This window comes from Phacochoerus africanus, chromosome 6 (genome assembly GCF_016906955.1).
Source record: "Phacochoerus africanus isolate WHEZ1 chromosome 6, ROS_Pafr_v1, whole genome shotgun sequence".
NCBI lineage: Eukaryota > Metazoa > Chordata > Mammalia > Artiodactyla > Suidae > Phacochoerus > Phacochoerus africanus.
In genome coordinates, this window is record NC_062549.1 from 87,830,685 (window position 1) to 87,842,810 (window position 12,126).

General features: G+C 39.8%; 1 protein-coding gene across 3 annotated transcripts; it reads left to right on the forward strand.

The window, feature by feature from the left end:
• Positions 1-3,480: 3,480 nt before the first annotated feature.
• CCDC190 (coiled-coil domain containing 190) lies at positions 3,481-11,588 on the forward strand. 3 transcript variants are annotated; one of them, XM_047784044.1, is made up of 4 exons: positions 3,481-3,710; positions 4,770-4,968; positions 10,178-10,304; positions 10,593-11,588. In XM_047784044.1, exons 2-4 carry the CDS (start codon positions 4,773-4,775, stop codon positions 11,131-11,133), a joined length of 864 nt encoding a protein of 287 aa, XP_047640000.1. In that variant the 5' UTR covers positions 3,481-3,710; positions 4,770-4,772; the 3' UTR covers positions 11,134-11,588. The 3 variants fall into 3 exon arrangements, with proteins under 3 accessions (XP_047640000.1, XP_047639999.1, XP_047640001.1); XM_047784043.1 differs by having other exon boundaries at positions 3,484-3,710; positions 4,727-4,968; positions 10,593-11,587; XM_047784045.1 differs by having other exon boundaries at positions 3,487-3,710; positions 4,727-4,968; positions 10,181-10,304; positions 10,593-11,585.
• Positions 11,589-12,126: the final 538 nt, after the last annotated feature.

The window sequence follows — 12,126 nt, forward strand, 5'->3', positions numbered from 1 at the left end:
CCCCAGGCAGGTGTCCCCCGGTGGAGTGGCACCAGCTGGACACCCAATTTGCTGGTCAGCAATGTGGCCAATCTATGGGTTATTTAGAAGTATATCATTTTATTTCCAAGTATTAGAAGGATGTTCCAGTTATCTTTCTGCTTTGATTTATAATTTCATTTCATTGTGGTCAGAGAATACACCTCATTATTTCAATACTTTCATTAAAACTTACTTTATGGCCCAGAATATGATCTGTCTTAATAAATGTTCCTTGTGGACTGGAAAAGAATGAGTATTCTGTGGCTTCCAGGTGGAATATTCTATAAGTGTTAGTTTGCTCAAGTTGGTTAATAGCATTGTTTGCTTCCTTTATCCTTAGTAATTTTCTTTACATAAATTCTACAAATTACTGAGAGAAAAAAATATGCTGAAATTACTGACCATAATCGCAGGTTATAATTGATTCTTCCAAAGAGTCCTATCAGTTTTTGTGTCACATATTTGGGAGCTCTGTTTTTAGAAGCCAAAACATTATGGATTTTTATGTTCCCTTGATGAATTAGCTCCTTCATCAAGAAATGACTCTCTTGATCACTGTTAACATTCTTGCCTCTTAAAATTATTTTTCATGTATAAGTATATCCATCCCTGATTTCTTTTAAGTAGTGTTAGTATGGTGTATATTTTTCCATCTTGTATTCTTCATCTATTTATGTCTTCATACTGAAATTGTGTTTTGTTTTGCTTTTCATCAGCACTGTATACTATGGTGCTGTTCTTTTATTTGATCTGACAGTCTCTGATTTTCAATGTGACATTAAAACCATTTATATTTATTGTGATTCTTAATAATGTTCCGTTTAAATCTATCATCCTGCTATTTCCTTTTTGTCTAAACTCCTCCTTATTTTCTCTTTCCTCTTTTTCTTTCTTATTTTATTTATTTTTTCCTTTGTCTATTTTGGCCACCCCATGGGATACAGAGTTCCCAGGCCAGGGATCAGATCTGAGCCACAGTTGTGACCTATGCTGTAGCTGTAGCAATGCCAGATCCTTAACCCCCTGTGCCAGGGCAAGGATCGAACCTGCATCCCAGTCCTCCTAAGACACTGCTGATCCCACTCTGTCACAGCAGGAACTCCTTTCTTTCTTATTTTAGATTCAGTATTTATGATTCCATTTTATCATACTTGCTCAATTCTTAGTTATAAATCTTTTTCATATTATTTTACAGGTTGTCTTAGAGTTTAGAGTATACAGCTATGACTTATTACAGTTTACCTTCAAGTGATTTTATACTGCTGCAGGATAGCATAAAAATCTTATAACAGTATACTTCCATTTCTTCCTATCTGGGTTTTGTATTATTGTTGCCATGCTTTCTACTTCCATACATGTTATAAATCTCACAATACATTGTTACTTTTTGCTTTGAACAGTCAACTATATTTTAAAGAGATTTAAATAATAAGAGAAACTATCATTATCCTTACCCATTTAGTTACTATTTCCTGGGCTCTTCATCCTTTTATGTAGATTTGGATTTCGATTAGGTGTAATTTTCCTTCTGCTTAAAGGACTGTCTTTAACATTTTTTGAATTGTACATCTTTTGATAAAAAATTATTGGTGCTTCCTTATGACTAAAAAAATTCTTCAATTTACTATTGTTATTAAAAGACTTTTATGTATATAAAATTCTAGTTTTTTCTTTTTTCTTTTAGAACTTTAAACATCTTGCTTCACTATCTTGTGGCTTGAATTGTTTCTGACAGGAAGTCTGCCATAATTCTTATCTGTGTTCCTCTGTAGTGTGTCTTTTTTCACTCTTTTTTTTTTTTCCCTTGTCTTTCTAGGGCCACACCCATGGCATAGGAGTCAAATCAGAGCTGTAGCTGCTGGCCTACACCACAGCCACAGCAACACAGGATTAGAACTGTCAGCAACTAACACCACAGCTCACAGCAATGCAGGATCCTTAACCTGCAGAGCAAGGCCAGGGATCGATACCATGTCCTCATGGATTCTAGTCAGGTTCATTACTCTTGATCCATGATGGGAACTCCCTAGTTGTTTTCATAAATTATTTATTAGTTTTTTAGCAATTTGATTTTATATACCTTGGAGTCATTTTATTCATCTTTCTTCAGCTTGGAATTCATTGAGCTTCTTGAATCTGGTACTTTGCCTGCTACTACTAGCTGCCTTGGCTTTTCTGGACTTCTACCTCCATCTTTTAAGGAGAACCCATTACTCCCTGTGATGTGGCCTGGAAACTCAGGAATACATTGTACACATTTCTGTACACACACTTTGGTTACAAAAAAAAGTCAATCCCTCTTTGAAATTCCAATCTCAAATACTGTTTAAACCCTTTCCTTGCTGGACTCCAAGGGACCTGGAGGAGGGTGGGATACGATGATCTGCCCTATCATTCTCCTTCTCCAGCCCTGTGGATGGACTGGAAAACATGGATTTTTTTGGTATACCTCCTCTCCCTTATCTTTTCAATATGTAACCCCCAATGTTGGGGTATAGAAGGAAATAAAAGAGGCCGAGTTCTTCAAATATAATTGTGCTGAGGCATTATTGTTTTTTCCCCAACCAGTCCTTCTCCAGCTGGGAAGGAGGTGTCAGTATCCCCTTGTGTAGACATCCCCTTCTCTATGACGATTTTCTTGGGACCCCATTCCCTTCATTTAAATTTTGGAGGTGGGAGAATTACCTCATGAGAGGGGATGGTAAAGGCATTACCTCCTACTGAGAGAATAATGGATTTTCAACTCCCTCTCCCCAGTAAGCTCCTTATAATAGCTTGCTTGCTAGGTGATGACTGTGGGCCTATTTAGCTGTCTCTCTGTAAGCTTTGGGGGAATTAATAGGCCTCTGTTCTAGCAGGTCTTTTTAGACTGTGGGACATTAATGCCTCTTGTTTTTAGATGAAGCTCTAAGGCAACAGTAAAAATCCCACTTAATATCTTATTCTATAGCCAATATAGTTCAACTGGCCTTCTACCACAGAGTGCAATATATGATCACAAAAGCTGATTTAAATTTCATTTTGCCTAATTCCATTTTGACAACTTTGGACATCTTAATAAGCCCTGAAGTACACAAAACATGGATAGAAGCCTAGGAAAAGTAGTACAGTGTGCAAGAATACAAAGTAAACAAATTAACTACTCTCCTGCATAAAATGTGCACATTCTGACCAAAAAAAAAAAAAAAAGCCTTCTTATGGAACCTGATCTGGTTTCCAAGAAGTAGGAATGGGTGTTGTGAGGGGAGGTAGGGAGCAGTATGGCAAAAGAGGTGGGGATAGAGAAGGCGGATGGGGAGAGAGGGGAGAGAGACTGAAAACAGAGTAAGACGCTCCTTGCTTTCATTCTTGGCTCCCATGGACACAGCCCAGGAGCACTGTGTGCCCCTCTAGGGGAGGGCTGGAAGCTGGCAGGCTTCCTTAACTCAAGGAGTTATTTCAAGCTCTGGGACTGGTGCCCACACCCAGGGAGTTAGCATTCCTGACCAAGGAGGTGGCATCGATGAGAGCTTTCAAGTATATTCATCATTCTCCCCTGCAGCCCTCTCCAAAGACCCCTCCCCCTCCCTTCTTCCCCAACACTAAACCCCTTCATTTACTGAAGAAAAACAGGCTCATTAATCCAGGCTCAGCCTGGCATACCAAAAGAAGCAGGCAACAGTTTTATGGTGAGAACCCTGGATTTGTAGGTAAGTGCTACTCACCGTGTTCTTCAGTAAAAGTTTATTCTACACTTTAGGCTGAAATCAAGCTGTCTTAAAATTTCTTTCCTGTGTCCTGACCTTATCTCCCTTTTAATACTAAGTGTTTTCCAGTGTTATTATAATCAAAGCTTTATTGATAACAGCTGATTTATATCTCAGGTACATATTGTGCTCTTAGCTCTGAGATACATATTGTGAAGGATGCAAAGAGGAGGAAAAATGGGTGTCCCTGACTGTTAGTGCAGAGTTCAGAGGAGGAAGATGGGTGAAGGCAGGAAGAGGAACTCCTGCACAATCCAAGTGGTCTCACCAGAGCTGCCCAGACTACTTGTTATGAATGCCTATATTATTTTGTGACCAGCAGATCCTACTCTTTCTACTTTTTGCAATATTGATTGCTCAGATTCGGCATGTACCATTAGACTCCAGAGTTGAAATCTGAAAGTTCTTTGAAAGCAGGAATTGTGTCTCATTCACCACTTTTCTTAGCCCTCAGCACAGCTCTTGGCACATAGCAGAATTACAGGCTACTATGTGTGGACCTGCACATACATGAATTAGTGAACTAAAGGGGCCCTAGAATGGCTCTGTCCTAAGTCCCCAAATCATTTACAGACCTCTGAACAGGCTTTCAAGGAGTCTCTAAAGAACAGTAGAAAGGACTTATAGGATGAATAATACCTTATATATGGAAAGTGTTTCTATTATTTTTGCCCAAAAAGTTGTTCATATTCTTTTCACTTGATCTTTGCAGCAATCTCATTGGTGGTTATATAGGGAAACTATCATCTATCACTATTTTATTGGCAAGGAGACTGAAGTTCAGAGTGCTTTGCTCTCAATACGTCTGTGTCACTCTGGAAACTCATGTTGCCATAGGGCAGTTTTCCAATAGTGTGACTTCATCTGACCTGGCAGCTGTGGGTTTAGAAACACACGGGATTCAAACACTGATCTCTGATTCAAAGCCAGGGGACAGAGTTCCTGTTTTGCTTTCTCAGGTCTGTCACAGTGCCTGGAAGAATCCTGTTCTGTCATCTCTAGACCATGAAGAAGATGGAGAGACACATAGTCAGGGGACCACTGCATAAGCACTTCGATTTGGAAAGGAAGAATGCCAAGCAGGCTGAAGCTAGACTCAGCCAAAGACTGCAGAGATTAGACGATATCTGCCTGTACTATGTGAAATCGCTGACCAGAGAGCAGAGACAGCTCCAGAAAGAACTGCAGAGGTTGCAGCAAGGTAGGCTTCCAAGATAGGAAGGGGAAGAGCAGGGCAGCAAGCCAGTATTTGGCTGTGGTGAAAGTAACATCCCCACCTCATGATGAGGGCCCTTTCAGAGACATGGACACCAAGGAAGCGAGAACTTCTCATCTCAACCTGGACTTTAGGCTGCCCACCCTCCCATGTCCCACCCTTCCTGGATTACACACCTCCCTAGAGCAGCCCACATGCAAAGCCAGCACTTCTCAGGTTCCCAGTCACGCCAGTCTTTGAAATGAACTCTTTCTGGCTTGAAGCCTTAGTGTTCTACCCTCTTATTTTATTTTCATTCTGCTTTCCTTTCACTATATCTGGGTTGACTTGGTTTCACCTCTTTTCTATGCATGGTCAACAAACATTCATTGAGTAACTATTATAATGTGCAAGTCATCTTATGAAAGGGAAGCAAAAAAAAACAAAAAACAAAAACAAAACAAAACAAAAAAAACAACCAAGTCCCTGGGATTAGTGACCAGAGACCAGTGTACAACAATGGCTGAGCTCTGATAGGTCTGAGCAAGGAGCATTTGGCAGTTTTCAACACTTACCAGTCTCAGAGTCAGGCCCTTTCTTTCTTCTGCAGAAAGTGAATTTCCCAACTACCCTCCTTATACTCCAAGGTGTACTCACACTAGAGTCTTTTTTTTTTTTTTTTTTGGTCTTTTTGCCATTTCTTGGGCCGCTCCTGCAGCATATGGAGGTTCCCAGGCTAGGGGTCGAAGTGCAGCTATAGCCACCGGCCTACGCCAGAGCCACAGCAATGCGGGATCTGAGACGCGTCTGCAACCTACACCACAGCTCACGGCAACACCAGATCCTTAACCCACTGAGCAAGGCCAGGGATCAAACCCGCAACCTCATGGTTTCTAGTCAGATTAGTTAACCACTGAGCCACAACAGGAACTCCAACACTAGAGTCTTTGGATTTTGTTTGGAGTATAAAATTTTGCATAAGTAATGGTTATGCACTGGTACTATGATTTCTTTGTATTCTTAAAAATACAAAGGGCAAATATTTCTTTCATTTCCCCAGTGAGGTCTCTTTACCCAGAGGCTGTGAGCTCGTATTCTTTTTACAAATTCCCCTCCCAAAACCTCTGCTGCTAGAAAATTATCCTTTCCAAATGTACACATCACTTAGAAGACTATCCAATTAACATAGACTATGTGGTTTAGTAGTTATAAAAGAATAATGCTACTAACGTCCAAAGCTAGTTTCTATCTAATAGCTTCTGATCATCACAGAAAGAAGGGCTGCACAATGGTATCCAGAATCTCAGACTTTCCAAAGCTCCCTATATCATTCACTAAAACAAGAAAAATAAAACTGCCTGCTCAGGGATTTCATCCTCATCCACTAAAGCATGGGGAATAAGAACACAGACTGTGGACCCAGATTGTCAGTATTGGAATCCTGACTCTATCACCTAGCAGCTATGAGGCCTGGGGCAGCTTACGGCACCTGCCTCTGCCTCATTTTCCTCCAATGTAAAATGGAAGTGATGTTTCCTACCTCATGAAGTCATCTGAGGATTCAGCGAGCACTTGGAACCATACCTAAATGCAAAATAATGCTATATTAGTGCTTGCTCTTATCAATCAAGCGTAAAAGATTGTTACAGGATTAGAACTCTTCTACTGTTCTGTTGAAAGTTGGCATAGCTACACAGTTTGTAGAAACTAGATCTACTTTTCCCATAATTAAAATAATCGGATTTTAATATTACTTCAGCATAGAATGAATCTATCTCAGCTCTTCAAAACTATAGCCCTTTCCTCCTGAAGGCAGGTGCAGGAGCTGCAAAAATGATGTAGCACATTTAAGAGGAAAGCCAGGTATCACAATTCAACGTAAAATTATTTAGGTCTAATAGAAGGACACTAGAGCTAAGAGTGATGTACAGATGTCTGGCCTGGGAATTATTTCTAACCTCTGGCTTTGGGTTTGAAAGAGGATTCTTAGCCAGTAAATGAATTTCTCTGCTTTCAGCTTCTCTGTCTGGAATAAATAATTAAACCAAGGTAGAAATGAGAGCTCACATAACGGAAAAGAATCTTAGAAGACATTTGGTTGAATTCCACTTCAACTCTCAAAAAGGATACTGATACCTACTCTCAAAAGATCATGTGAGAGGAAGGTGGCTGTCCTTGATGATTAGAGAGTTTGCCTCAAGGACAGGTAGTATGAAGAGTCTAGAGCAGGAGGCAGAAAACTTGAATTAAGCCCTCTGTCTCTATGTCTTTTGGAAAGTCACATCCTCTTTGAGCCTCAGACGTCTTGACAGTAAAACTAGGGTAGAAGGAAAGAAACAATGTGAATTAAGTCTCAGTATTTTGTCAGGCAGTGTACTAGGCAATATTTTCTCATGATTCATCTAACAAAATTGTTATCAAGATTCAACTCTGTGCCATTTGGTGTACTGTTTAAAATGCATATTCCAAGTCCTCATCTGTAGAGATTTGGATCAGTAGGTTAGGAATTAGTTTCAAAATTCACATTTTTAACTGAGCTGATACAGATTATTCAGAGACAGGCATTTTATGGGCCAAACTCTATAGCAACTCAGATAGATGCAGATAAATGCAAATAGAAAAAATATGGTCTGTCCCCTCAGGATGATCACACTTAAATTGGAAGGTAGTTGTGCTTGTGAGAAATTATAACAGAAAATTCTAATTGCTAAATTAAAGTTGTTTACAAAGTAGAACAAGAACATGGGAAGTTTCCTTTGTCCATCAAAGGGCCTCAGGTGATTTGTCCTAAAAGAGGTCCTTTGTGAGCAGAATCTTAGAGGATGAAGAGAATGAAGATGGGTGGGGGAGGGGTGGTGGGCAGTTTGTCATGAGGCCATGTAGAACAAGGCCATTCCTGGCAGAAGGAACAGTATGTCCGAAGGTGCATGCATGAGAATGACTTGCTACAAGCAAGTCAGTACTGCAGGGTTATAAGGCGAAAGGAGAAGGTGCAGGTACCATGCTTCAAGGCAAACCAGTGTAGGCAGTGTCTCCAGTCATAAATGGCTTATAGGTCTTCCCAAAAAATTATTTATTAAAATTTTTTTTTAATTTTTAATGTTTTTTTTTCCATTATAGCTGGTTTACAGCATTCTCTCAATTTTATACTCTACAGCAAGGTGACCCAGTCACACATTTATATATACATTATTTTTTTTAATTCTTTCAAAAAATTTAGATTTCACCCTATAGGGTTTGCAGGTAGAGAAATTACGTGTCCAAATGTGAGAAGGATCACGCTGGTGGCAGTGTTTGGGACTAGATTTCCAGAGTTCAGGCCAGTAAACTAGGGCATGGACCAGGTGAAATAAATAAGTATCTTGGGATATTTAAAAGTGAAATTGCATCTTGAGTGGACAAGTATCTTGAGATATTTAGAAAGTAGAATTGTCAGAGCTTTATGATTAATTATATGTTCAAGGTTAAAGAAAATCAGAGTCAAGAGTATGCTGCCTGGCACAAAGTAGGTACTCAAACATCCTTCTTAAATTAGATAACTGGATGGATACAGTTACCATATCTTCAGAGAGGGAACACCGGAGAAAGATCAAGGTTCAGAGACAATATACACTTATTTCTGAACTTGTTGGCTCTACTGATCTAATATGCACAAGAGTGAACTGGCTGGGAGAAATAGCTCAAAATCTCTTAGCTTATAGAAAATAGACTTTCACATGGAAAAGACCTGAACATTGAGAGAGATGCCACACACACACACACACACACACACACAAACCTCTCACACTCAAGAAGACAACAAAAGAAGAGGGGTCCAAAAAGGAATCTTTTTTTTTTGACTACCTCACTAAGAAGTGATTACATGAAAGAGTTTTAGGAGTTTAACATGAATTCTAGGCCCCCTTATCTCATCATTTCCCTTGGTCTGGTCCTACTAACCCAGTGTAGATTTAGAAACTCGCTTCGTTTAAGCAAACTAGTATAAAACTTTCAACACCCCCAGTGACCAATTCATGAGATGTCTTGAAAACAAACAAAAGATCAGCTATGACTACAGGATGCTGAAACATTAACTCAAAGAGTGAAAAACCCACTTACTCATGGCCAGCAGTTACAACTCTGGCTCAGGTGAGTGGAAGGTCACAGAATTGAGGTAAAAGAAACAATAGGGCACCAGCTCTGGGTATTGCTCACACCCAAGTCATTTTGTTTTGAAAATACCATGCTTGCCAAATAAAACATTCAAACAAAACCTCCAGGGTGTGAGCCAGTTTAAACCTCTAATCTCTGTGTTTCTAAATCCTCATTAACATATTCCAAGTAAACATTGGGGAACTGATCTCGATTTTTCTGTTCCTTTTCATCATGCCAGATCAGCCTATTGTGCAATGTGATCCAGTGATATTCATACACTGGTTCTCTGCCCAGAGAAGTAAGTTTCCAGTCTTCAGCATTCTTTTCCTTCTTCTCTTACTGTATTCATTTTTTAGGGCTGCCCTGACAAGGTACAGGAAACTGGGTGGCTTAAACAACATAAATACACCCTCACAGTTCTGTAGGTTTGAAGTCCAAAGTCAAGGTATTGACAGAATTTGTTCCTTCTGAGGGCTGAGGGAAGGATCTGTTTCTGGCCTTTTATTTTCTTTAAATTTCCTTCCTTCCTTGCTTTCTCTTTCTTTCTTTCTTTTCTTTCTTTCTTTCTTTCTTTCTTTCTTTCTTTCTTTCTTTCTTTCTTTCTTTCTTTCTTTCTCTCTCTCTCTCTCTCTCTCTCTCTCTCTCTCTCTCTTTCTTTCTTTCTTTCTGGCTGCACCCACAGCATATGGAGGTTCCCAGGCCATGGATAGGGATGGAATCCAAATTGCAGCAGCACCCTACACCACAGTTGCAGCAATGCCATATCCTTAACCCGCTGTACCAGAGCAAGAACTCCCCAGGACTTTTCCGTTTGGTTCTAGATGGCCATCTTCTCCCTGCATCTCTTCCCATCTCCTTCCCTCTGTTTGTGTTTCTGTGCCCAAATTCCTGTTTACGATAAGGACACCAGTCCTATTGGACTAGGGCTCCCTCTCATGACCTTATCTTAACTTGTTCATCTCTATAAAGGCCCTATCTCCAACTGAGGCCCCATTCTGAGATACTGGGGGGTTAGGAATTCAACATAGGACATTTGGGGAGGATACAGTTTAACCCATAACACATATTAATTAACTCAAAGCAGAGATCATCAAGAAAAAGTTCTCCTCTTACTTTGGGAATGGAAGTCAGAAGAGACCAGAAGATGTTCTTATGTTCTCATCACAGGGAGGGCAGAAGAACCGAGTTCCACAGGCTAATAAAGTTAGGTAAGAAAATGCTTAAAAACTCGTGGCTATGGCATGGAACCCTTCTTCCCACCTGACCTCTTTAAGTTTATCCTCATCCTGAGAAGGTGTTGCCCTTTCTTTCTTAAGCAAAGCACCGTTTCCCTGTATTTTTACCACCCATTCTCTCCTTCACCTCCTTCTCACCCACATTATTACCTCAGCTAATACCACAATGAAAGGGGCCATTGTATAATAACTTGAAAATTATAAACACGAGCCTCTTCATCAGTTTTCAGAGAACTTTCTTCTTTTTAACTCCTTTGCCAGAGCACTGACAACCAATCCAATCCAAGAAATATACAAAACCAAGCCCAGGATGCCTTTTTTCCATCACGCTGGTCCCATGGGCTCCATGAAAAGGAAAAGGCAGCCTTTATCTCAGAATAACAGAATGTCCCACTTCCTAGAAGACAAGCCACAAGCTCAAGTGAAAGACTCTGTAAATCCACTACAGGGCAAAGACTCCAACAACAGCATCTCTCTTCTATGTCGAGATCAATCTGTCTCCACCCACACCCTCGACCAAGGCCCCAGTTCCAGTCCAGCAGGTGATAGTGGAAAGGCACACGGTGATGAAACCACATCAAATGATGCCAACATACAGCCAGACCACAACACTGAGAAGCAGATCCCCCCAAACCCCATGGAATGTGCAGAAAACTTAAAAGGCCAGCCCACAACGTCAACCTACTCAGAGTTGTTTGCAAAGGCCAGAAATGCTCACTACCTCCGGCACAGGGTCCCCCCTGAGTCTGAGAGGTTGCTTAGCATTGGGGAGATCTTTGGGCACAAGGAATCCTCCCTCTAGAGCAGAAAATGGATGTGAGAACAGGGTGACCATCTAGGTTACTCCCTCTCTAACCGCCTAATGTAACATCGCAATATCATATGTCATAACCACTAAATAATAAAAGGGCTTCTCAAGCAACTAAGTAAGCAAATATGTATACTTTTTATCATAAATCCTAGGGGTTCTTTTTCCTTTTACAGGCGTATGATCTTTCACTGAATGAGTAATGCTAGTATGAGAAATGAAGAGAGAGAATCTTCCAAAACCATTTTAAGCAATGTATACATGTTGCTAATGGTATCAAAAGTATGAATCTACATTGATGCTTAGACTTCCCCTGAAAGGGAAATTATTAAGGGTCCTGCTTACCTTTGCCACCCTTTTCATATAGGAAATTCTTATGGTGCCACCTGCTGGCAAAATGGCATAGCTCTTCTGTTTTTTTCATTTAATTTTATTATTTTATTTTCTTTACATTTTTTAAATTAAAGTTTAGTTGAGTGACCGTGTTGTGCCAATTCCTGATGTAAAGCAAAGTGACCCAGTCATACACACACATATATATACACTTTATTTTTCTCATATTATCTTCCATTGTGTTCTATCCTAATTGGTTGGATAAAGTTCCTTGTGCTATAGAGTAGGATCTCATTGCTTATCCATTCTAAATGTAATAGTTTGCATCTTCTGTATGTTTTAATTTCACATAAAAAGGTAAGAATAAAAACTTGATTGAAAATATGGGCATAATATGGTCTGTAAATAAAAACTTCTCTCCCACCAATGGTCTGTGCTCTTTTTTTTTTCTTTTTTCATGTTTTAAAAGTTTTATTGAAATATAGTAGATCTACGATGTGTTTATTTTTATTGTACAACAAAGGGATTTCAGTTATACATATACACATATCCATTCTTTTTCAGATTCTTATCCCATGGGGATTATCACAGAAGACTGAGTAGAGTTCTCTATGCTATACAGTAAGTCCCCACTGGCCATCCATTCCACATATA

Bases quoted from the DNA above. Each gene is read 5' to 3' on its own strand.
- CCDC190 (XM_047784044.1), top strand. From the start codon at position 4,773: ATGAAGAAGATGGAGAGACACATAGTCAGGGGACCACTGCATAAGCAC. The intron at 4,969-10,177 runs GTAGGCTTCCAA...ATTAACTCAAAG, and splicing joins ACTGCAGAGGTTGCAGCAAG to CAGAGATCATCAAGAAAAAG. The intron at 10,305-10,592 runs GTAAGAAAATGC...CTCCTTTGCCAG, and splicing joins CCACAGGCTAATAAAGTTAG to AGCACTGACAACCAATCCAA.